Genomic DNA, 27,210 nt, shown 5'->3' with positions numbered 1-27,210 from the left:
TTGTTTTATTTATTTATTTTTTTTGGGGGGGGGGGGGTACCAAGCACACCTTATGTATTCTCATGGGGAGGTGGATATCTGGGGGCCTTTAAGATTCCCATAAGTCCCCCCCCCCCCCGCAGACCCCCACATCCACAATGCCAAGGATATGGAGAAGAGGCCCTTGTGCCGATCAATGTGTTTGTTAGGGGGAACCCAGCTACCTATGCCCTTTTTGCCCAAAGAATGTCGCTGTCACTTTTTCTGTGCAGCCAGTCCTTACTTCTGTCAGTGCTTCTTTCACTGCTGCTGTGAAAACATGCAGATCTATGTTCAGGATGTACAGTATTTTTTAATGTGCAGGCCTGTATTTACATTTTGGTATGTCTTCAGAGTTGATGAATATCAGTGGCGGCTCTTCCTTTGGGGGCGCAGGGGCACTGCACCCCATCCATGCGTCTGGCCCCCTAATCTACATGCAGGGCGCCGGACACATGGATTCCAATGGGGTTTTTTTTTTTTTTTAAGGACGTGATTAGAGCAAGAGGCTCTAATAGGCTTCAAGAAAGGGCGAGCTTGGGGCGCAGAGCACTGCGCCCTGAGCCCACTCAGTTGTGTGACAATAGCGAATAAATATTTGCTATTGTCACACGGATCCTCCTCCTGGCCAATCTGGAAGCGGGTCCTGAGAAGCCATGCCATTGGCCAAGAAGGAGGAGGGAGGAGACACAGAAGACTGAGGGGGAAGCTGCCGCCACCGTTGCTGCTGCCTGCCTGTCCTCCACATGTCCAGGGTGAGTGAGCCGGCGACCTGGGGGGGTATGGTGCGCCGGCTGGTGTGGTCAGGGGGGGGTATGGTGTGGTGGGGTCCATCTGATGCCCCCTGGCCCATGGAGCACCAGCCGCCCCTGATGAATATATAGTAGAATCATTGAATATACCTAAACACTTGGGAAAAGCAGTAGATTCAGTGGGGGTTCAGTGCTGAAGCCTGTAGAAACCACTGCTTTAATAACTACATCTGGGGCTCAAGTTGCTAAAGTCTAAGTGCATTAAGTGCAGCAAAAATAAAAAGACAAAAATCAGCACAAGGGACATAACTTAAACTGGGTACACACTGGCCAAAAATCGGCCGAAAAAGTCCTTTGGCAGGAGTGCCTGACTATGCCCGCCCTTTCCACCCAGCTACTCCATTCATACAAGCCGTATTAGAGCTTCTATGAATAAAACGTGTTCTATGAGTGTATGACAGGCAGGTAATTGAAAGGTTTCCCCCTCCTCTATCCAGTTTTTAGAGTGATCAGGCATACATCAGTGAATGGAGCACAACTAACTGTAGATTCAGAGCTCCTGATGATGGGCAGATCCAATGTGCTTTCAAGTGTACTCAGCTAGCATTTGAGATTGTTTTTTTTTTTTTCCCACCTGCATTTGAACTAATCGTTAGCAGCGTCAAGCAGCTTTTGCACTACAACGTGTGTATGTGTGTGTGTAAATTAAAAAAAAAACAAGTGGGTCTTTATCCTTGAGACCACAAATATGCTGGGAACACACCGCACGGCACACACCCAGCACAAAGACCAGGTTCTCACTTAGAGTCTCAGGTCTCATACAAACAATGGGGACCCAGACTCCCAGTTTCTGGTCACGTGATCCCCGTGATAGCCTCTGGTTGGTTACCACAGTAATCAGTCACTGTGCAGCCTCCCTGTGCTTTCTTTATTTTCTGAATGGGGAGAAAGATGTAAACAAACAAAAGTACGTAAAATAAAATTATAAATATATATATACTGTATATTAACAAAAGTATATTTTGGGTATGATTTTTTTTTAAAAATCGTTTTTAACCACTTTCCTAATGCCCCCCCCCCCCCACACACACACACACACACAGGTGTAGGCATACCGATGTACCCGTACGGTGCTGCCTACTTCCGGGTTTAGAGCACCTACATGTGTGCTCCACAGCCGGCACCCGCTGTGATTTTACACAGCAGGAGCCTGTCAGCAAGTCCCGACTAATGATTTACAGCCACGATCAGCTGTGTACAATCTACAGAGCTCTGTGCCCCCCCTCCCCCCAGCGTCAGTTAGTACCAGATTCTCCACCGCACTATTGCAGTCCCGTTATAAGTCACTGAGCCTTGGCATTTGTAGTATAAGAAATATATAAAAATTCCAGCATTTATGCCATAGTTTGTAGGTGCTATAACTTCACGCAAACCAATCAATATATTGGGATTATTGGGATTTTTAAAAATTAAAGACATGCATCAGAATACATTTTGGCCACTGTAGCGGCCGCCCCAATGGAAAGAGAACCAGAGATGTTCTTATCCCCCTAGTGGGAGGGATGCTGTAGAGAAGAGCAGGAACCGCTCTTATAAAGGGGATTTAGCGATCCAAGCAGAAGAGCGAGAGAGCTGGTATAGCCTTCTCCCACAAACATGAGATGAGACTCTATGTTGAGTGTAAGAAGGATGTCATCTGACCATGCTACACAGAGTCACCCAAGCCATGCTACATGCTAAAACGGAAGCAATTTTATTGGATAAACTGACCCACTATGAACGGCTCTGGTGGCCTTGGATTGACCATTGCCTACCACCAGACCTTGACGACAGCCTTGTACTCACCTGATTGGGAAGTCCTCCTTACCGACCCTCTTTCCCCACTTGGGCCCCTGGGGGGTTCGAGGCTTCCTCCGGTTACCTGCTGTTACCTCCCCCATAACCAGTGGTGGGATTCAAAAATTTTAGTAACCAGTTGCGACTTTCCCAGCAGAATGACCAGCGTGCCCCCTTTCAATGCAGAGAGACCAGCGTGCCCCCCTTTCAATGCAGAGAGACCAGCGTGCCCCCCTTTCAATGCAGAGAGACCAGCGTGCCCCCTTTCAATGCACAGTGACCAGCGTGCCCCCTTCAATGCACAGTGACCAGAGTGCCCCCTTTCAATGCAGAGAGACCAGCGTGCCCCCTTTCAATGCAGTGACCAGTGTACATGCCCCCTTTCAATGCACAGTGACCAGTGTACATGCCCCCTTCAATGCACAGTGACCAGAGTGCCCCCTTTCAATGCAGAGAGACCAGCGTGCCCCCTTTCAATGCAGTGACCAGTGTACATGCCCCCTTTAATGCACAGTGACCAGCGTGCCCCCCTTTCAATGCAGAGAGACCAGCGTGCCCCCCTTTCAATGCAGAGAGACCAGCGTGCCCCCTTTCAATGCACAGTGACCAGCGTGCCCCCTTCAATGCACAGTGACCAGAGTGCCCCCTTTCAATGCAGAGAGACCAGCGTGCCCCCTTTCAATGCAGTGACCAGTGTACATGCCCCCTTTCAATGCACAGTGACTAGTGTACATGCCCCCTTCAATGCACAGTGACCAGAGTGCCCCCTTTCAATGCAGAGAGACCAGCGTGCCCCCTTTCAATGCAGTGACCAGTGTACATGCCCCCTTTAATGCACAGTGACTAGCGTGCCCCCCTTTCAATGCAGAGAGACCAGCGTGCCCCCTTTCAATGACCAGTGACCAGCATGCCCCCTTTTAATGCACAGTGACCAGCGCTGCGTGCCCCCCTTTCAATGCACAGTGACCAGCGTGCCCCCTTTCAATGCACAGTGACCACAGCATTGCCCCCAATGATTGCAGAGTGCCAGCCACAGCATTGCCCCCAATGATTGCAGAGTGCCAGCCACAGCATTGCCCCAAATTGCAGAGTGCCAGCCACAGCATTGCCCCCAATTGCAGAGCGCCAGCCACAACATTGCCCCCAATTGCAGAGCGCCAGCCACAACATTGCCCCCAATTGCAGAGCGCCAGCCACAGCATTGCCCCAAATTGCAGAGTGCCAGCCACAGCATTGCCCCCAATTGCAGAGCGCCAGCCACAGCATTGCCCCCAATTGCAGAGCGCCAGCCACAACATTGCCCCCAATTGCAGAGTGCCAGCCACAGCATTGCCCCAAATTGCAGAGTGCCAGCCACAACATTGCCCCCAATTGCAGAGTGCCAGCCAGAGTATTGCCCCCAATTGCAGAGCGCCAGCCACAGCATTGCCCCAAATTGCAGAGCGCCAGCCAGAGTATTGCCCCCAATTGCAGAGCGCCAGCCACAGCATTGCCCCCAATTGCAGAGCGCCAGCCACAACATTGCCCCCAATTGCAGAGCGCCAGCCACAGCATTGCCCCCAATTGCAGAGTGCCAGCCACAACATTGCCCCCAATTGCAGAGCGCCAGCCACAACATTGCCCCCAATTGCAGAGCGCCAGCCACAACATTGCCCCCAATTGCAGAGCGCCAGCCACAGCATTGCCCCCAATTGCAGAGCGCCAGCCACAACATTGCCCCCAATTGCAGAGTGCCAGCGATCCCCCCCCCCCGCGAGACCCATGCACTTACCTCATGGATGGTCTCGCAGTCGGCTCCCCGCGTCTCCGAGTCCTCCCGCGGCGCCTCCTCCTCGTCCAATGGCACGGTGTTTGCCTTTCGGCCAATCAGGAAGCGGGAGGACCTGCTCCCTGATTGGCCAGGAGGAGGATCATGTGACAATAGCTAATTCTCATTCGCTATTGTCACAGAATGGGCGGGGAGGAGCGCACTGCTCCGCCCCCCGGCCACCACGTCTGTCCGAGCGCGGGACATTCAATTGTCCTGCGCTTCCTCAGACGCGCAGAGGGATTCAGCCGGTTCTGCGAACTTGCAGAAAGTTAGCAACCGGTTCTATGGAACCGGTGCGAACCGGCTGAATCCCACCACTGCCCATAACCCTCTCCTACCTACCCTGATTTCATCCCAACCCTGCCTCCCCAGCCCCCTCTCCCCACTCGGCCCCTGGCATATCTCATTATGTGTTATACCTTTGTTTTGGTTGAGACCCCTTCTATGAGGGGACCCATATACGCATTGTGACCTCGGCCACACCTTCAATTTGTATTTGTCCATTACTGCTTCTCAGTCGGGATGCCGGGTCGATCTCTTATGCGTATCACATTGTTACCTATTCCTTGAAAGTTATATGCTGTAGTTCTATATTTACTGAGACTTGTTATATCACGGCATGTACCTAATCTTTCTACTGCATGTTACTGTACCATGTTTCTTTTGCCTTCAATAAAAACCGTTTAAAAAGAAAAGAAAAGAGTGTAAGAAGGAACTCTTTATCAAACCCACTCACACACATTATATACACTATCAGGTCAGGTGAGTCTGATTACATTATCATATGCAGATGAAATTGTATACAGAAATAGAATTAACCTGAACTAATTATCTAGCCACCTGGACAGAAGCAATGTGAGTTCATTAACAATGGGACAGACAGACTTAACATAATCCACATCCCGCCTCAATACACATACAGTATTAGCATATTCAACAATGTGTGGAAGACAGGCGGTTGAGCTGATGAAATTAGCAATCTGCTAGGGGTCCGACTGTTCAGTTGTTCGCTAGATAAATAAAGTGAACATAAAATGAAATAGAAGGCAATGTCCACAAACTCATAGGAGAATGAAACAAAGGGGTTTACAATCCAGGGACAGGGTAATCCGTCACAGTGCTCTCCTTTTGTGGAACACTCTGGCAGACCCAGTTTGATCCTTTTCAGGTCAACTTGGGGATGTCCGGATTTAGGTTAGGTGCTGAATTCCATTTGCCAGGACAACCCGCCAGCGTTGCCATTCTGCTTACCAGGCCGATAGTGGATGGTAAAATTGTAGGGCTGTAGTGCCAAGCTCCACCGCAGTAAGTGGCCATTGTCTCCTGCCACCCGTTTAAGCCACACCAATGGGTTGTGGTCTTTTATCAAGGTAAATTCCCATCCGTACAAGTAAGGGATTGGTTTTTTTCAGTGCCCACACCAAGGCTAAACATTCTTTTTCCACTGCCGCATAGCTCACCTCCTGGGGTAACAGCTTTCTACTGAGGTACGTGACAGGGTGCTCTCCTCCATCTTCTCCAACTTGACTTTTGCCTCTTTCACCCGTTTAAGCCACACCAATGGGTTGTGGTCTTTTATCAAGGTAAATTCCCATCCGTACAAGTAAGGGATTGGTTTTTTTCAGTGCCCACACCAAGGCTAAACATTCTTTTTCCACTGCCGCATAGCTCACCTCCTGGGGTAACAGCTTTCTACTGAGGTACGTGACAGGGTGCTCTCCTCCATCTTCTCCAACTTGACTTTTGCCTCTTTCACACGGATCCGCTCTGGCACTTTTTTTTTTTTTTTACGGACATGGATGACACTTGACACATCCGCAATCCCATAGACATACATTATATCCGTATATCACCCGCAAATGGATGGCGTAACATACGGACATACAGAACGCCCGTGTAAAAGAGGCCTTAAGACTGCATGGCTGTCGTCCCAGAAGGAAGCCTCTTCTAAAAATGATGCACAAGAATGCCAGAAAACAGTTTGCTGAAGACAAACAGACTAAGGACATGGATTACTGGAACCATGTCCTGTGGTCTGATGAGACCAAGATAAACTTATTTGGTTCAGATGGTGTCAAGCGTGTGTGGCGGCAACCAGGTGAGGAGTACAAAGACAAGTGTGTCCTGCCTACAGTCAAGCATGGTGGGAGTGTCACGGTCTGGGGCTGCATGAGTGCCAGAGCTACAGTTCATTGAGGGAACCATGAATGCCAACATGTACTGTGACATACTGAAGCAGAGCATGATCCCCTCTCTTCGGAGATTGGGCCGCAGGGCAGTATTCAAACATGATAACGACCCCAAACACACCTCCAAGATGACCACTGCCTTGCTAAAAAAGCTGAGGGTAAAGGTAATGGACTGGCCAAGCATGTCTCCAGACCTAAACCCTATTGAGCATCTGTGGGGCATCCTCAAGCGCAAGGTCTCTAACATCCACCAGCTCCGTGATGTCGTCATGGAGGAGTGGAAGAGGACTCCAGTGGCAACCTGTGAAGCTCTGGTGAACTCCATGCCCAAGAGGGTTAAGGCAGTGCTGGAAAATAATGGTGGCCACACAAAATATTGACACTTTGGGCCCAATTTGGACATTTTCACTTAGGAGTGTACTCACTTTTGTTGCCAGCGGTTTAGACATTAATGGCTGTGTGTTGAGTTATTTTGAGGGGGACAGCAAATTTACACTTTTATACAAGCTGTACACTCACTACTTTACATTGTAGCAAAGTGTCATGTCATGTCAAAGTGTTGTCACGTGAAAAGATATAACAAAATATTTACAAAAATGTGAGGGGTGTACTCACTTTTGTGAGGTACTATATATTATATTTCTGTAAACGGTACATTTTCCAGGAACAGTTACAGACTGAAAGCAATGGGAAAAGTGTGACAATATGTGTAAATGGAATAGACCGTTCACTCTGATTTACAGAGAATGAGAGAGTGACAGAGTCATATAGAGACTGAGAGGTGTTACAAATATAAATGTCAGTAAGATCCCAGCAAGTACATGGATTTTACTGATAAAAGTGTGATTGTAGACAGTGCAATCACATGTCCATCACTCTCAGGCAACTTTTTATTGGCTGGGATCAATGAAATCCCAGCGAATACAAGGCTGCCTGAGAGTGATGGAAATGTGATTGCTGACAGCAAACCCATTTCCATCACTCTCAGGCAGATCTTGATCTGCTGGAATGAGTGGGATCCCAGCAGATCCAGGGCTATTTGAGAATGACAGGAATGACTAGAGAATGGTTGGTAACCACAATCACAATCATAGCGCCGTGAAACGCATAGCGCATGCACAGTAAGTAGTTTTTGGTCGGAACGTCACTTCCGTTACACGATCTGACGGGTAGCGGCAAACCCTGTCTATCTCAGTTTAGCAGCTGATGTCCCCTTTCATTGGCTACAGATTCTATCAGATTACCTTTACCTGTCATATCGTGCAATGGAAATTATGTTACGACCAAAAAAATACTTACTTCTCATGCACTATGCGTTCCAACATACGTTCCATAGTGCTATGCGTTCCAAACACTTCATGACCTGACAGATAGCTGTAAAACATCTGTGTCTTGAATTTTAGAGTAATTTTAGCAATAAAGTGAGCGGATATAAATAAATATGGTATATTGACATCTGTGATGCTGTTTTGATGTTACATTTTGAAAGCCTTAGGCCCCTTTCAAACAGGCGGACCGTTCAGATCCGCCTGTCCGTTTTTTTGGCGGATCTGAACGGTCCCCCCATGCATCCCTATGGGCCATCGGATGTCAGCGGAGACATGTCTGCTGACATCCGATCCGTCAAATCTGGACGGATGGAAACCCTATTTTCCATCTGTCCAGCGGATCGGATGAGAACGGACCGTCGGTCCGATTTCCCCCATAGAGATGCATTGGGAACTGACAGCTGTGTTTTCGCACATAGCGCGGAGACACAGCTGTCCTTCTCCTGCTCAGCAGGGGGATCGGCGGATCGATCCCCCGCTGAGAAAAACAGAGTCTGTCCAACGGACTCAGTGTGTGAAAGAGCCCTAAAGGTTTAGTGATGAGCAGTGCGGGGTGTACCAACATGGCCTCCGCCACCTTCCTACTGCAGGTGTCCTGTCGGAATACTACTACCCATTAGAAAAAATAACGGAAGCGACGTTCTTAGCTAAAAATGCTTACTGCGCATGCGCTATGCAATCCAACATGACCGCTATGCATTTCAATAGGTTTCCTATTCTGACAGAACACGAAGGCGGCAGCGGACCTCTTCTTCCACCCAGCAAAGGCTTCAATTTCACACTTATTTTAGCAGTAAACCCACCTTATAGTCAGATAAACAGCAGTGCTCAAAGTATGTTCCAGACAGTCCTCCAGTGAAATAAGCACAAACACTGTGACAGGAAAACGATAAATCCACCACCAAGGGAAAGAAACATACAGCCTCTTACCAGATTCCAAAGACTACTGAGATTAAGCAGCAGTCAGAGTAAGCACATATGAATCACTTGGTCAATGGATCCAGGTCCTTTAGCCGCATAAAGACAGACTCCAAAACGTGTAAATGGAAAAATGAAAAGCAATCATTGCTCAGATATTTTTAAAACAGTTTATTAAACATATAAAACCTGCTCACATGGTACTCACACTTTCTCCAATAAAATAAGCATAAAAAACAGCTAAGTAGTGGTGTAGATCCGTTTCAAACCAAAAACATGGCCGACCTCCAATGGCAAACCAGCGTCACGTGGCTAAGCTCCTCCCAACGCGTTTCATCATAGGTGACATCATCACCTTATATACTGAAATACAGTATTACATTATTATTATTAATATAGTATCAGTGGTTTTTTTTCAGCCGGAAACGCGGGGGAACGGCACCACCAGCATTGAATGTATGTATGTAATGGGAAGGGGTTCAGGGTCTATTGATGCTGGAGGATCTATTGTTGCTTGAGGGGATGTATTTCTACGGGGTGGGTAGGGCTTATTGTTGATAAGGAAGTCTATTGTTGCTGGTGGGGGGTTCTACTGTTGTTGGGGTTGGGGCTTTTGTTGCTGGGGGTCAGTTGTTTCTGGGAAGGATCTAGTGATGCTGGCTGCAGGGAAATCTGTTGCTGCTGGGGGTCTATTTTTGCTGGCGGGGAGGGGTATTTTGTTGAGGGTTGCTTGGGGGGGATCTATTGTTGCTGGCTGCAGAGGATCTATTTTACTGCTTTTCTTGTTTTCATTAACAAATTCCATACAAATTACTTAGTATCACAAATGTTCAGAGATGTATAGTAACTAAGTAGAACTACTTCACTACTGTACTTAAGTACCGAAAGACGGTATCTGTACTTTCCTAGAGTAGAATTTTTTTCTCCTACTTCCACTTTTACTTCACTACATTTTTTCAACGATTTCAATACTTCTACTCCAATATTTTTTTTTTGTGCTGCATAGTTACTCGTTACAATTATAAAAATTACCACTGCCAGAACAGTAGATGGCAGGTTTCATGAAGCTCAAAACATGTGTATTATCAGCGCATACGAAAATAAATGCTACTGTATGTATAAATAAAAGCTGCATTTGAAATAATAAAAAACAATATGATGTTCAAACTTATGACTTCTTTCTTTAATAACTACATAACACAGTACTTGTACTTTTAATTTCAGTACTTGAGTAGCAATTTTTTTTAAAAAAACTACTGGTACTTTTACTTTCAGTACTTGAGTAGCAAAATTTTTAAAAAAACTACTTGCAATACTTAAGTACAAAAACTGTTGAATACTTTAGTACTTCTACTCAAGTCACTTTTTGATCGAGCACTTCCACTTCTACTCAAGTCACTTTTTGATCGAGCACTTCCACTTCTACTCAAGTCACTTTTTGATCGAGCACTTCTACTTCTACTCAAGTATGGGTTTCGAGTACTTTATACAACTCTGCAAATGTTACTTGGTTCTGTATTCTCTAAAAGGGCTGGTATTTGGAGGAGGGTAGGGGGTGGAACCAAGGAATCATGCAGGGGGTGGGCAGGGGGAGGAGACAAGGGGTGACTCAGAAAGGGGGAGTTCCTGCACCTATTGTCTGAGAAAAAAAGCCCTGTATAGTATTATTAGTGTTATAGTAAATACAGCGACAAGCCTGCGGGCAGAAGGTGGCAATGATCATCTTGGTACACCCCACACTGCTTAGCACCAAACTGATTATATAGTAAAATGGACTATTTCACTTGGTCGCAGTGAAATAGTCTATTTAGGTATATAGGGTGAGTTTACTGCTAAATAAAGTGTGACATTGAAGACTTGCCTGGGTGTAAAAGGATGTCCACTGCCGCCTTCGTATTCTGTCAGGTTAGGAAACCTATTGAAATGCATAGCGGCCATGTTGGAACGTCACTTCTGTTGCATTATCTGATGGGTAGTGGTATTCTGATAGAACACTGGCGTCCAGCTTCTTTGTAAATGTAACATCAAGGCAGCATCACGGATATGAATATACAATATTTATTTATATACACTCCCTTTATTGCACTCTGAAATTCAACACGTAGCTGGGTGTAGTAAGATGTCTGCACATTCAAGAATCTGATGGTCTTTGTAAGGGAGGCAGCAAGTCAAGGAACTAAAGCATCAAGTCCAAGAATCTGATGGGCTCCGTAACAATAAGATTTAAAATTGTAATTGGTACAATAATGTGATGTTCTGTATAACAATGTAATCAGTAATTGTCTCATCTAGTGCAAGCATCCGATGTTTTGTTTATTAACAGCTTCCGGACCGCCCGCCGCACATTTACTTCGGCAGGCTGGCCCTCCTACGCGAACCGATGTAGCCCTACGTCGGTCGCGCGCTTGGTGCTGGGGGGCGGCGCACTTCTGTCCCCACTAAGCAGCGGGGATGCCAATACTCGGGACTAGCGCCCGTGATTGCTCCCCGCTGAGAGAGAAGAGCGGTCAGCTGTTGTAAACACAGCCGAGCGTTCTTCTCTCTGAAATGATCACAGAGCGTCTGAGATCCTTCTATATAGGATCACAGGTCTCTGAGGTCATTTCACAAGCCCCTCCCCCCACAGTAAGTAAGCACTCGCCTAGGCTCACATTTAGCTCTTTGATCACCCACTGTGTTAACCCCTTCCTTGCCAGTGTCATTATTACAGTAACAGTGCATATTTCTAGCACTGATTACTGTAGTAATGTCACTGGTCCCCTCAAAAGTGTCAAAAATGTCAGTTAGGTGTCCGATCTGTCCAGCGCAATGCCGCAGTCCCCCTAAAAATGGGAGATCACCGCCATTACTAGTAAAAAATAAATAAATACAAATTACATAAATATTTCCCCTATTAAAAAAGAATAGCGCACACATGCAAAAGAAATGACTATCAAATTTGAAGACAATCCATAAATAAAAATGGGGATTTAGTCCCACCATATGGCCATATCGTGCTCAAGCCCACCACTACGTCAAAGTACCCCATTATCAGTGGGTCCTACACTATCCATAAAAAAAGGATGAATTCAGCCTCTCTAACCCTTGTTAGGATAGTGTAGGACCCACTGACAATGGGGTACTTTGACGTAGTGGTGGGCTTGAGCACAATATGACCATATGGTGGGACCAAATCCCCATTTTTATTTATGGATTGTCTTCATATTTGATAGCCTTTTCTTTTGCATGTGTGCGCTATTCTTTTTTAATATACATGTTGCTTGGTTCATAGCTGCACCAGCTTTAGAAATACATGTTCAGGGTGTGCTCCCCCAACTTTTTGCTTGTTTATTATATATTTCCTCTAGTTTGTAGACGCGATAACTTTTGCACAAACCAATCAAAATTCGGTTATTGCGATTTTTTTTACCAATAATATGTAGCAGAATACAAATTAGCCTAAAAGGATGAGCAAATTTTGATTTTTACATTTTTTTTTTTTTAATGTTATATAGCAGAATGTGAAAACAAATATATATATTTTTTCAGAATTGTCGCTCTTTTGTTTATAGCGCAAAAAATAAAAATCGCACAGGTGATCATGTACCACCAAAAGAAAGCTTTATTTGTGGAAAAAAAAAGGACATCAATTTTATTTTGGTACAGTGTCGCACGACCGCACAATTTTTATGTTAAAGTAACGCAGTGCCGAATCGCAAAATATGGCCTGGTCACCATAGAGAAAGTAAACCGTTCCATAAAAATGAAAAAAAAAAAAAAAACCCTGTAAGGCGATGGCATAACGAGCTAGTATGCACCGCATACTAGCTCATTGTGAAATACTAACCTTAGAACGAAGCCCCCGCAGTGCCGCCCGCTCAGCCCGACATGTTCGGCATTCCTGCTTCCTGGTTCACGTCCTCCGGCCATCTGATTGGCCAGAGGTGCGATTGGATGACTCCCGCACATGCGCACGGGAGCCACCGTTAATGGCACAAGGCTCTGAAGGAACAGCACACATGGTCGTTCCTTCAAAGCGCATGCGCCGATGACGTCATCGGCTGCATTAACCACTTGTCGACCGCCGCACGACTATTTACTGCGGCGGTCAGCCCCTCACAGGCAAAGAGACGTAGGACTATGTCGCTCGCCTGTGAGGCTCTAGGGGGCGAGCACGCGCCGCTGGAGGCGCGCTCCCTCCCTAACATGTCCGCGCGTGTGACTGGCGGACCCGATGTCCGCCGGCCACTCACGATCTCCCGGTGGAGAGGGAGAAAGGCAGGCGGCTGATGTAAACAAAGCCACCTGTCATTCTCCCTGATCTAACTGCAGAGATCATACGGTCCTGCTATTTAGGATCGTATGTCTCTGTGGTTACATCACTAGCCACACCCCTTTACAGTAAGAAGCATGCCCCTAGGGACACACTTAACCCCATGATCACCAATAAAGTTAACCCCTTCCCTGCCAGTGTCATTTTTACTGTAACAGTGCATATGTATAGCACTGATTACTGTAGTAATGTCACTGGTACCCCCAAAAGTGTCAAAAATGTCAGTCAAGGGTCCGATCTGTCCGCCGCAATGTCACAGTGCCGCAAAAAAAAAACAAATCGCAGATCGCCGCCATTACTCGTTAAAAAAAAAACCCACCAAAAATGACAGAAATCTTTCCCTTAGTAAGTAAGCGCAATAACTTCTGCGCAAACCAATCAAAATATGCTTATTGCAATTTTTTTTACAAAACAAAAGTAGCAGAAAACAAATTGGCCTAAAATGTTAAAAAATTTGATTTTTACATTTTTTTGGGGAATTTCATATAAAAAAATGTGAAAAATATTGTTATTTTTTCAAAATTTACGCACTTTTTTTGTGTATAGCGCAAAAGTAAAAATCGCACATGTGATCAAATACCACCAAAAGAAAGCTCTGTTTGTGGGGAAAAAAGGACGTCAATTTTGTTTGGGTACAGCGTCGCATGACCGCGCAATTGTTTGTTAAAGTCACGCAGTGCCGAATTGCAAAATAGGGCCTGGTCAGGAAGGGGGTAAAATCTTCCGGGGCTTAAGTGGTTAAAAGTAAATATCTCCTAAATGGTGCAAGTTTATGAGATATTTACAGTACTTACAGGTAAGCCTTATTAAAGCGGAGTTCCGGACACAAAATCGACATATCGATTTTGTGGCCATCTGCTTCCTTTTTGTCACCTGAAAAAGAATTGGATAGTTACGATTTTTTTTTTTTTTTACTTATTGTAGAAAATTATACTTACCTTTCTTCCACTTCCTCCCTTGGCGGCCGCGGCCCGCGCCGTCTCTTTCCAGCTTGCAATGACTCCTGGGAGCTGAACGTCATCGCTCCCAGGAGTCAATGCGCCGGCACTGGCCCCGCTCGTCACTTGCGGCGCCGCATTCCCTGCTAAACAGCTTCTGGGCATGCCCAGAAGCTGTGGAGGAATGCGGCGCCGCGCCGGAAGTGACGGCGGAGCCGGTGCAGTGCATCGTGGGACTGAAGAGGACGGAAGAGGACGCAGAAGAGGATCGCGCTGGCTTCAGCTGCCCACACCTGAGATGGCAACGCTGGAGAAGAAATCTTAAAGGTAAGTAGTTCTTCATGCAGGTAAGTGCGACCCGGGACAGATCAGAGGCTATCCATTGTGGAATGTACTAGCCCTGACTGTCCCGGGGGTATTTTTATTATAAAAAACTTTCCCAAGGTGGAACTCCACTTTAAGGGGGAAAATCCAGAAGTGGTTAAAGCGGTTGTAAACCCCAAAAAAAACAAACAAACAAAAAAAAAAAACCTGCAAGACAAAGGCATAATGAGCTAGTTTGCATCGCATACTAGCTCATTATGAAATACTTACCTTAGAACGAAGCACAGACACAGACCCCCAGACACCGCTGTGGGAGCAGACATGGGTTGGGCGGCTCCGGCGCTGTGATTGGCTGGAGCCGCGATGACGTCACTCCTGCGCATGCGCGTGGGAGTCATTTTCCGTCAAGCTCCCATGCAAGGGAAGCTGAAGGTCCACCGGACCTTCAGAGTGCATGCGCCGCTCACATGAGCGGCTGCATGCAGTGCAAATATCTCCTAAACCATGCAGGTTTAGGAGATATTAATTGTACCTTATTATAGGCTTACCTGTAGTTAAAAGTAAAAAAAAGAGCGGTATACTACCGCTTTAATGTGATTTCTTATTGTCACTATTGCGCGCTTCCGCCCCGCTTGCGCATTGGTCCAAATCTGCTTGGCGTTTTATCAGAATACAGCTACTCGTGAGAATTAACAGTGTGTGGAACGCATAGTGGAACGCATAGCGCATGCGCACTACGGGTTTTTGGTCACCTGAACGTCACTTCCGGTAGCGGTATTCTGAAACAATAGGGTCGCCAATTCTGACACAACTCTTGTTTCAGGCGAAAGGGGAAGTGACGTCAGTTGCGGTGGGCCGAGTGAAAGCCATATGTTTCCAGGTGACTTCCGGCGGCTGAGTGTGTGGTGGCGGGAAGGAAAGCGAGTGATCTCCTTGACGCACAATGGCTGACACGTTAGACTTTAACGACATCTACCAGGAGGTGAAAGGGTTTATGGTGAGACATGTTTATGAATTTGAACGAGTTAAAATGATGGCAGCCACTTGTGTGAGAGAATTGTGTTCCATGCCGGGCACAGAGAGTAATGTGCTGAACTCTTCCCTGTGTTAGCGATCACTGAGGGCCTGGTCACCCCGGTCTCCCTTGGTGTGTTCTCGCACATACGGTATTGTGTGTCCATGTATCACAGCAATGTCCATCCATGTGTGAGCTGCATTATGGAGATGTACAGCCAGCCTGTGGCCCTGGTAACACCGCTTTGAAGAAACCCATTGCCTGGCTGTGTTTTTGCTGTTCCCTGGTGATGCTGGTTTACAATGGGATAGAGCTGTAAATATGAATGTGTTTGGATGGTGGCAAGGAAAAATAACGCCTGCAGAGATTATTGGGCGTTGAAGCTTTGCAGCCTCCTCTCTTGACTTATATTGTCTGTGTTCTTTAACCGTTTATGAACAGCGCTGGATAAAAGCTGTCAGGGCGGCTGATCTGCTGAGTGATCGCTGTGTACCCATTGGTTGTCTGGGTACACAGAGGCGTTGTACCCAGCTAATCCATAGGGACTGCCTACCATGCAATCATTTGCCTCCTTTCCACTGAGCGGTACACCTTGATCAGGCTTGCGTTTTCACCGCAAACAGTACATTTACATGATAGGCATGGTGTAGCCGGTGTTCTAAAATTTAGTCTAACCCGTAAAAATTCCGGACCCTCGTCACTTCCGGGGACGCTCCGTCACCACCAGCTGCTGCGAGCCCCGGTGCGCATGCGCACAAGGCATTTTGAAGGTCCAATGAAATTCTAAGACTTACGAACAGCTGAGTGAGAGGAGGAGGGGCTGAGGTGGGACGCACACACCGCTGCGGGATAATGTTTCAACACCGTCGCGTCATCGAGCAAGGAACATGTTGCAGAGCGGACTTAGAGGAGACGGGAAGAAAGTGAATACTCATACTAAATAGTAATGATAAAAAATGTTTAGTATTTCTTTTTTTTTATCATTACTATTTAGTATGAGTATTCACTTTCTTCCCGCCTCCTCTAAGTCCGCTCTGCAACATGTTTCTTGCTTGATGACGCGGCGGTGTGTGCGTCCCACCTCAGCCCCTCCTCCTCTCTGTCAGCTGTTCATAAGTCTTAAAATTTTATCGGACCTTGAAAATGCCTTGTGCGCATGCGCACCTGGGCTCGCATCAGCCTGGTTATGGTGTAGTGTCACCGAAAGTGACGAGGGTCCGGAATTTTCATGGGTCCGACTAAATTTTAGAACACCAGAAAGTAGTGATTGACGTCACTTGATAGGCGTGGTGTATGCTGATTGTGTGCTTTCTGTGACGCTAATGCCTCGTTTCCACTGAGCGTACGGTTTGGGTTCATTACGGTACGCAATTTTTGCCGTTTCCATTGTCAAAAGTTGTGAATGGTACCCTAATGGCTCGTTTCCACTGAGCGTTCTGGTATGGTTCGGTACAGTACGCTATTTTTGTCGTTTCCATTGTAATTGGTACCCTAATTCCGAACCGTACCATACCACTTTTTTGGGACACTTTTGTTGGGGTACCAACAGGGTGGAGCTACACTCTGCATTACTTTGGTTGACAGAGAATCGTCTATCACCGCTTTACTGCTACACCACGCATATCATGAAAGGGTGCTATTGGCAGTGGAAACGCAAGGTGTACTGTTCCAAACCATACCGTACCACTCAGTGGAAACGAGGCATAATTCTGAACCGTACCATACCACTTTTTTGGGACCCTTTAGTTGGGTTACCAAGCACAATCGTACCGTACCAACAGGCAGGCCCGTTGCGTCAAGGCAGGCAAAACAGGCAATTGCTTGAGGGCCCGAGCTGGCCTGGGGCCCCAAGACACAGACTGAACGCTGAACACAAACGCTGTGGACGGGCGCCGCGCCTCACACACACAGGCGGCCTGTGACAGGCCGGCGGACGGGCGCACAGTGGAGGAGCGGCATGACGTCACGCGGCGCCGGCTTGCAAGGGGGAGAGTGAGCGGCGGCGGCACACATCTGCGCAGTGCGCACCAGCCCCGCCCCAGCCTAGGCAGCCTAAAGCGCGCACGGGAGTGGCGCCACCCCACCAGGCCCACGAACTTCGCCAGAGAGAGACACACCACGAGTCGTCATATCCTCCTCACACACGTGGACCGGACCAGGCCAGCGACAGGTATGATCACACTGACAGTCTGTCACTCCATTTTTTTCGTGCAAAAATTGGACCAATTGTCCAATTGGGAACAATACCTACTTGTTGACAGACAGCTGGATAGTCCCATAGCATAAGCAAAAAGTCCCCCTGGTATCATCTTGGGCACATGGTGGGGGAACGGGAGGGGCGATAATATCTGGCAACTTGTTGTATAGGGGTCACTTAACCGCTTCCATACAGAGCAGTTAGACACCCTTCCTGCCCAGACCAATTTTCAGCTTTCAGCACTCTCACACTTTGAATGACAATTGCTCAGTCATGCTACACTGTAACCAAACAAAATTTTTATCATTTTTTTCACACAGATAGAGCTTTCTTTTGGTGGTATTTGATCACAACTGGGGTTTTTTTTTTTTTCGTGATATATGCAAAAAAAGAGCAAAAATTTTGAAAAAAAAACACTTTTTTTTAGTTTCAATTATGAAATTTTGCAAAAAATTAATTTTTCTTCATACATTTGGGCCAAAATGTATACTGCTACATGTCTCTGGTAAAATTAACCCAAATTAGTGTATATTATTTAGTCTGTGTGAAAGTTATTGAGTCTAGAAGCTATGGTACCAATTACTGAAAATTGATCACACCAGATGTACTGACTGCCTATCTCCTTTCTTGAGGCCCTGAAATGTCAGGACAGTACAAATACCGACCAAATGACCCCTTTTTGTAAAGTAGACAGTCCAAGGTATTTAGTAAGAGGCATGGTAAGTTTTTTGAAGTTGTAATTTTTTCCCACAATTCTTGGGAAAATGAAGAAAAAATTTTTTTTTTCTTTTTTTTCCCACAAAGTTGTTAATTTATAAGCCATTTCTAACACATAGCATGTACACAGCAAAAATTACACCCAAAAATACATTCTACTACTCCTCCTGAGTATGGCGATACCACATGTGTGAGACTTTTAAACAGCCTGGCCACAAAAAGAGACTCCACGTCCAAGTAGCACCATAAGGCATTTTAGGAGCATAAATACACATAAAACTTTCTTACTACCTATCACACTTTTTAAGGCCCTAGAGCACCAATACAATGGAAAAGTCCACAAAATGTCCCCATTTTGGAAAGCAAACACTCCAACGTATATTCTATGAGGCATTATGGGTCGTTTGAACATATCATTTTTTTCCACAGGTTTTTGGAAAATGTGGGAAAAAAATGAAAACTTTTTTTTTTTACACAAAGTTGTCAATTTATAGGATATTCCTAACACATAGCATGTACACAGCAAAAATGACACCCTAAAATACATTCTGCCACTCCTCCTGAGTATGGCAATACCACATGTGTGAGACTTTTTCACAGCCTAGCCATATAGAGGGGCCTAATATCCAAGGAGCATCATCATGCATCCTAGCCACTTGCCTAGGCCTATTTTTGACATTTGGTGTTTACAAGCTAAAATCAGTTGTTTTGCTAGAAAACTGCTTAGAACCCCCAAACATTATATATTTTTTTTTAGCAGAGACCCTAGAGAATAAAATGGAGATTATTGCAATATTTTTTATCACACCGTATTTGCGCAGCGGTCTTCCAAACGCATTTTTTTTGGAAAAAATTCACTTTTTTTAATTAAAAAATAAGAAACCAGTAAAGTTAGCCAAATTTTTTTCCATAATGTGAAAGATAATGTTACGCCGAGTAAATAGATACCCAACATGTCATGTTTCAAAATTGCGCACGCTCACGGAATGGCGACAAACTTTGGTACTTAAAAATCCCCATAGGCGACAATTTAAAAATTTCTACAGGTTGCCATCTTTGAGTTACAGAGGAGGTCTAGGGCTCAAATTATTCCCCTTGCTCTAACGATCGCGGCGATACCTCACATGTGTGGTTTGAACACCGTTTACATATGTGGGCGGGGTTTCCGTATGCGTTGCTTCTGCGCGCGAGCTAACGGGGACAGGGCGCTTTAATTTTTTTTTTTTTTTTACTATTTTATTTATTATTTTTTATTTTTACACCGTTTAAAAAAAAAAAAAAAATTGATCATTTTTATTTCTATTAAAAGAAATGTAAATATTCCTCGTAATAGAAATAGGCACGACAGGACCTCTTTTTTGTGAGATCTGGGGTCAAAAAGTCCTCAGATCTCACAAGTACACTAAAAGATAGAAAAAAAAAAAAAATTATTATATAAAATGAAAAAAAAAAAAAGGACCTTTAAACCGGTTGCTAGGCAACAACATTTTCCGTAGCTCCGGTCCTCCAAGACCATAGAGTCAAGTGAGGGCAAGCTTGCCCTCACTCGACATCCTGTCTGTGAGGATTCGGGACCGGATCGTTTTCCCCGCTGCCGGCGGGTCCGGTAAGCGGGGAAAAGGACCGGAACGCGTCGGGAGGGGGGGCGCCTCTTCCGCCATCCTGGAAGGGTGATCCCACGGCGAATCCGCCGCTGGGACCACCCTTATTGGAAAGCCAACCGTCCACCGTTTAAAAAAATACCAGGGTTATGGCAGCTATTTGCTGCCATAACACCGGTATTTAGGTTTAAACGGAGGACGTATATAAACCTTTTTGGACTTGGACATGGTGGCTGTATGAAGGGTGACAAGTACTCGGGTACTTTGTTGGGCAGGTGACAGGTACTCTGGTACTGATGAGCAGGTGGCAGGTACTCGGGTACTCCGATAGGCAGGTGACAGGTACTCGGGTACTCTGATGGGCAGGTGACAGGCAGGTGATAGGTACTGATGAGTAGTACTCACTGACTGATAGGTGATACTGTACTGATGGGTACTGATGATCAGTACTGATACGTGATAGGTACTGATGAGTACTGATGAGTAGTGATGGGTACTGATGAGCAGGCGGCAAGTACTCAGGTACTTCAGGCGTCAGGTACTCTGATGAGCAGGTGGAAGGTACTCGGGTACTCTGATGGGTAGGTGACAGGTACTCAGGTACTTTGATGACGGGTACTCCGTTGACAGGTACTCAAAGTACCCGAGTACCTGTCATCAGAGTACCCGAGTACCTGTCATCAGAGTACCCGAGTACCTGTCATCAGAGTACCCGAGTACCTGTCATCAGAGTACCCGAGTACCTGTCATCAGAGTACCCGAGTACCTGTCATCAGAGTACCCGAGTACCTGTCATCAGAGTACCCGAGTACCTGTCATCAGAGTACCCGAGTACCTGTCATCAGAGTACCCGAGTACCTGTCATCAGAGTACCCGAGTACCTGTCATCAGAGTACCCGAGTACCTGTCATCAGAGTACCCGAGTACCTGTCATCAGAGTACCCGAGTACCTGTCATCAGAGTACCCGAGTACCTGTCATCAGAGTACCCGAGTACCTGTCATCAGAGTACCCGAGTACCTGTCATCAGAGTACCCGAGTACCTGTCATCAGAGTACCCGAGTACCTGTCATCAGAGTACCCGAGTACCTGTCATCAGAGTACCCGAGTACCTGTCATCGGGTACCTGATGGGCTGGTGACAGCTACTCGGGTACTTTGATGGGCTAGTGACAGGTGCTCTTTATTGGGGGTGGGGGGGCAATCAGTGTGTTTAGGGTGCACTGTAGTTGGTAACTAGCTGTTACCACAATCTCCTCCTCACACAGGATCAGTGTGTGAGGAGGAGAACACGGTGACAGCTAGTTACCGTGTTCTCTGTTGACATTTGTGACCGGCTGTGATTGGACACAGCCGGTCACGTGGTAAAGAGCCAATTTCATTGGCTCTTTACCTAGATCGGGGATCGACTCTGTCCGAGGGACGAGCCTCGTCCCCGATCGCTGCTCTGCGCGCCCCCGGGGGCGCGCATTGCAGAGAGAATGAGCGGCTCGTGCTGGAGCCGCTCATGTGATCGGCTGTGATTGACACAGCCGATCACGTGGTAAACAGCCAATTTCTATTGGCTGTTTACCTTGATCAGGGATGGGCTATGTCCGAGGGACGAGCCTCATCCCTGATCGCGCCGCTCCGCGCCGCCGGGGGCGCGCACTGGCTGCTAGAACGGGCCGACGTCATATGACGGCGGCCCGGATCTAGACAACCACTTTGCCGACGTCATTTTACATGACTCGGTATGGAAGTGGTTAAGTTTAATGAAAAATATAAAGCTGTATAAGATGATCAGAGATGTGATGCAGGGGGGCCTCCATGTCCATTTTGCTTGGGGCCCCCAAATTCCTTCAAACGTCCCTGCCAACAGGGTGGAGCTACACTTTGCAGATCTACGTTCTGCAGTGAGTATCTCCACCCTATTGGTACGGTACGATTGTGCTAGTACCCCAAAGAAAGGGTCCCAAAAAAGTGGTACAGTTCAGAATTGGGGTACCATTCACAACATTTGATAATGGAAACGGCAAAAAATTGTGTACGGAACCGTACCGCTCAGTGGAAACGAGGCATTAGTGTCACAGAAAGCACACAAAACTATGTACAATGCTGATCCCTCCCATTCCATCATGGGAAGATGGGAGGGATCGAGTGTTTTTGAAAGGGCGCGGAACAAATGGATCAGCAATAGCTGCTGATCTAGTCAGTCTGTTGCCTTGACACAGAAATCCTTTTTTTTGTTTTTTGTTTTTGCTCCTAAATCCACCCACTTCTTCCTACACATACTATATCGTTGTTTATCAACTTTTAGGCCCCCCCTATTATTACTGTACATGATTTATATAGCGCCAACAATTTGCACAACACTTTACACCGAGAGGGCAAAAAGTGCAATTACAATTAGGGATGCACCGATCTGACTTTTTTGGACCCGATACCTGGCCTTGTGAAATCGTGAAACCCCCGATACCGGAACCGATCCGGAGCTATACACAAAGCAAGCGGCTGCAGTACAGAGCAAAGCCGCTGCTTCATGTGTACGGCTCCTCCATTCAGAGGTGGAGTGCTTCGGATGATCACTTCGCCTGTGAGCCGGGACTATACAGGAAGTAGCGGCTCCCATCCCATACTAATACTGCACCTAGTACGGGATGGCTGAGCCGTTACTAAGCAAAAACTGGAACGGTCAATGTTACTGATCCCCCGATCCAGCTATAATGGCCATATCGGCGCCGATATCCGATCCGAATATCGGATCGGTGCATCCCTAATTACAATACAATTTAATACAGGAGGAAACAGGGCCCTGCTTGTTAGAGCTTACAACCTAAAAGGGAGGGTCAAGTGATACAAAATGTAATGACTGTGGGGGGATGAGCTGCTGAAGAAAATGAAAGTTTAGTTGTTCGGTGGAGGCTGGATAAACTTTTTGAAGAAAATAGGGAAGAAAGCAGCGCCATCTAAGTGTAGCATGGACAGTTTTATTAAGAGGTTAAAATAGTATGCACCCACAAGGATTGGTTAAAACCAGCATGGTATGTATATGTGTGTATGTATATATATATATATATATATATATATATATATATATATATATATATATATATATATATATATATATATATATATATATATATATATATATCAGGCCTGCACGATATTGGGAAAAAAAAAATATGACCATACAGGGTTAATATGTTACTGTAGGGAATGGGATTCAGTGCACACTGCAGCCTTGTACCATAGGGTTAATGTTAGTGACACTGTAGGGATTTGGAAGGATGCTGGAAATGGAAATCATGAAGCATGCAGGCAGCCTTCTAAATTTTAATTGCAGATAAAGGGCACTGGGCAGGTCAGGGTTAATATGGTAAAATCAATTACTCAGTGACAGTGTGGACTGTGGAATCGATCAGATTATATAGTGACAGACAGTCTCTCACAGTGGTATTGGTAGGAGGCTGGAGCGGTGGACTAGGAGCCGGGAAAGGATCACAGCACAGCCGCATACATTTACTCACTCGTGCACTGCAGCCCGCCCCACACGTTCAGTGAGTCTTACTCTCCGCCCTAGTTTTCTCAATGGCACATTCAGGGAGCCAATCACGCCATGAGTAGCGGCACAGCGGAACCAATCAGGTGTGCAGGCACGCGTGATTGGTTAGCTGTGCAGCTAATCACGGCGTGATTGGCTCCCTGAATGTGCCATTGAGAAAACTAGGGCGGAGAGTAAGACTCACTGAACGTGGGGCGGGCTGCAGTGCACGAGTGAGTCAGTGTATGCTCACCTCTGAAGTGTCCCGACTTCTCCCTGCCTAACACGGAAGTCTGTGAGTCCTCCTGTCCTCCTCCGAGTCCCTTCCCCCTGCCTATGCAAATATCGTGACCTCGGCGATATGAATATCGCCTACGGCCGCAGAACGATAGTCGATATCATATCGACTATCGTTCAGCCCTAATATCTACCGTGTTTCCCCGAAAATAAGCCCGGGTCTTATATTCATTTTGGCACCAAAAGACACAGTAGGGCTTGTTTTCGGGGTAGGTCTTAGCTGTAATGTTCTGTCCCTCTCTGCCCTTCCTGCCTGCCAGAAATCCCGTGTAAACCTAGTTTAGTGTATATAAAATCCTAGGATGCACTTTATTAGTGTTTTATATACTGTCCAGTGAGTGTTTTTGTAATACAATTGTGTGATTTACCTTCATTACGGTACATCGCTGCTCTGTGCTCAGCTAATCTCCTGTCTTTCTCCTCTCATAGCTGTCAGAGGGGGATCTAAGCCCCTCCCCTCTGCAGTGTACACAGAAGCGCCGGGTAGATTAGATCAGGTTTAGCTGCTCTGCTGTCCTCTTTTTCCCTGGCCGACAGCTGGGGGTTACGGAAGCGCCGATGTACCAAAGGTATTTCCCACAATTCTAATCCAACACCCGGCGCTTCTGTGTACACTGTAGAGGGGAGGGGCTGAGATCCCCCTCTGACAGCTATGAGAGGAGAAAGACAGCAGGGCTGAGCGGCGATGTAAGGAATGTATTTCACAGTATTATATTACAAAAACACACTGGACATTATTTAAAACGCTAATAAAGTGCATCCTAGGATTTTTCATACACTAAACTAGGGCTTATTTTCGGGGTAGGGCTTATATTGAAGCCCTCCCTGAAATAACACTAGGTCTTACTTTCAGGGTAGGTCTTTCAGGGAAACACGGTATTCATCTTGGGTACAATGTTGCGTGACTGAGTAATTGTCAGTCAAACTATCACATCACCAAAAAATTTAGCTAACTAAATTTGGGCTATCCTCCACTCCAGCAATGTGATATCTGTGCTTTCTTACACTGCCACTAACATCTGGTCTTCAAGTGGACCCTTGGTCTGGGAGAAATACCAGAGCTGTCAAGCAGGTTTGCAGAAGCCCAGCAAGATCTGATCTGAGCTTTGTGAGCCAGTATGGTGACTGTCATTTATCCAGTGCAGAAAAACACTAGCCAACAAGTGTAAATGAGCCTTAAGAGAAAAGGCTTTAAGCCTAGGTTCACACTGAGGCCGGTTTAACCCGCACAATTTCAAACTGGCATTTTCACAGACATATGTGCCGGTCCCTGCACAGATGTCTATTGAAATCGCCCCCTGAAGTTGCCAAAAAGTAGTACAGAAACTACTTTTGGTAATCGGTGTGGTGCCGCAAAGTCGGTGTAGCAATGATTCAGATGTGCCATTTCTGGCAGTTAGCTCTAATTTTAAATGCGATTTGATATGTCAAATCGCATGTCAAATGGACCAATGTGAACCTGGGCTAAAGATTGTTTTATGTTTCATTTTATTTTCTCTTTTGACAGAATGATGGACGCCTTCGTTTATCTAAGGCAGGACTTATGTACAAAAATAACAAAACTGGGAAAGTGGAGAATATTGCAGCAACTGACTTTTCAGAAGGGCTCTGGCGTCGCGTGGCACTTGGGTATGGCCTCCGACTGTTAACACGTTCTGGTCATGTGTACAAATATGACGGTTTCAGGGAGGCGGTAAGTGAAGATGGAAAATTATTTTTTGATAATATTCTTGGGTAAATATGTCATTTTTTTTTTTCACAATTTACTTACTATACCCAGCTTATGAGCATCCTGAGGTACAGACTGCAATTTAGTGAGAAATGTGCATTCGTATGTTTTTTTCATGGCCAGAGACTTCAAGTCGAAGCCATTAGAACTTATTACAGCCAAGTAACATGCTTATTTTGAAAAGGAGCTTGCCTGTCTGATTGTTTTGAAGGATACAATATTATCCTGGGGTGTAGGAATAAAAAAATAAAAATAAAATTTCTCTATCGCTCATTGACAGACGTAGTCTTCTTGATTCTCAAGAGCTGGGTTATGTTGTCTCCGCAGGAGTAGGACTAGGCAGAAAGACAAAACGTTCTGGCTCCATCCTAGGGGCAGTCCCTGAGGGTATATCCTCCCTCTCTCTGCTACAGGGAATCAGTTTTTTTCTGTCTAGTCAGGCAAGACTTCTTCGCAGGATAGAGGAAGAAGGAATCCCAGTAATCCTGGTAGCTCCGGACTGGCCTCGTCGAGCTTGGTACGCCGACATGGTCAGACTGGTGGCGGACGTCCCGTGGAGACTTCCTCTCAGGGAGGATCTACTGTCTCAGGGACCGATCTTCCATCCTGCTTTACGATCGCTGGCTTTAACGGCCTGGCTATTGAGACCCAGGTGCTGAAGGACAAAGGTTTGTCAGCTTCAGTTATTCCTACTCTAGTTGAAGCAAGGAAAGCAACTTCCAGAAAGATTTATCATCGCACATGGAAGTCCTACATTGCATGGTGTGAACCTTTGGGGTTCCGTCCTCGGTCTTATTCGATTAGTCGAATATTGGCTTTTCTGCAACAAGGGGTTGAGCAGAAACTGGCCTTGAGTACTATCAAGGGTCAGGTCTCAGCATTAGCCATCTTCTTTCAGAAGCCTTTGGCTACTCATTCCTTGGTGCGGAACTTCATCCAGGGGGTGCGACATCTGGTTCCGCCAGTGCACGCGCCGTTACCCCCCTGGGATCTTAATTTAGTGTTGTCGGTTCTTCAGAAACCTCCCTTTGAAGATATTAGGGAGATTCCTCTACCCACGTTGTCCCAGAAGGTGGCCTTTTTGGTGGCTATTATTTCTGCACGCAGGGTGTCAGAACTGGCCGCATTATCTTGTCGTTCACCATATCTGGTGGTTCATAGAGATAAGGTGGTTCTTCGTCCGAATCCATCCTTCCTACCAAAAGTGGTTTCAGAATTTCATCTGAATGAAGAAATTGTATTACCTTCCCTGTGTCCTAAGCCCAGTCATCCTCGGGAGCTGGCTTTACACTCCTTGGATGTGGTCCGGGCGATCAGGGTATACTTGAAAACGACAGACTCGTTTCGCAAGACGGATTCACTTTTTGTGATCCCAGATGGACCCAAAAAGGGGTTGCCTGCATCTGCTGCGACCATTTCCAGATGGATCAGACAGACGGTAGTACAGGCTTATTCTATTAAGGGTCAGGAGCCCCCGTTCCCTGTTAAGGCGCACTCCACTCGGGCACTTAGTGCGTCATGGGCCTTTCGCCATCAGGCGTCAGTGGTCCAGGTGTGCAAGGCGGCTACCTGGTCGTCGGTGCATACCTTTACTAAACATTATAAAGTTGATGTAATGGCATCGTCTGATGCCTCGTTTGGCCGCAAGGTTTTGCAGGCCGCAATTTGAGGAGACCAGTGGTCTACCTCGAGGGTTTTTTCCGTTGGA

The 27,210-nt window shown here is 46.3% G+C and overlaps 1 protein-coding gene across 1 annotated transcript in view; it reads left to right on the top strand.

Annotated features, from left to right (window-relative positions):
- Positions 1–15,259: 15,259 nt before the first annotated feature.
- Positions 15,260–27,210, top strand: part of SSRP1 (structure specific recognition protein 1) — a 135,194-nt gene continuing 123,243 nt past the window's right edge. The window contains exons 1-2 of the mRNA XM_082269205.1: positions 15,260–15,422; positions 25,281–25,466. Coding sequence (XP_082125331.1) covers positions 15,369–15,422; positions 25,281–25,466 — 240 coding nt within the window. The 5' untranslated portion in view covers positions 15,260–15,368. The remainder of the gene's footprint in view (positions 15,423–25,280; positions 25,467–27,210) is intronic.

This window comes from Pelophylax lessonae, assembly GCF_965119305.1.
Source record: "Pelophylax lessonae genome assembly, chromosome: 9".
Lineage (NCBI taxonomy): Eukaryota > Metazoa > Chordata > Amphibia > Anura > Ranidae > Pelophylax > Pelophylax lessonae.
Note: the sequence above shows the minus strand (reverse complement) of the source record. Positions and strands in the feature narration are given on the sequence as shown.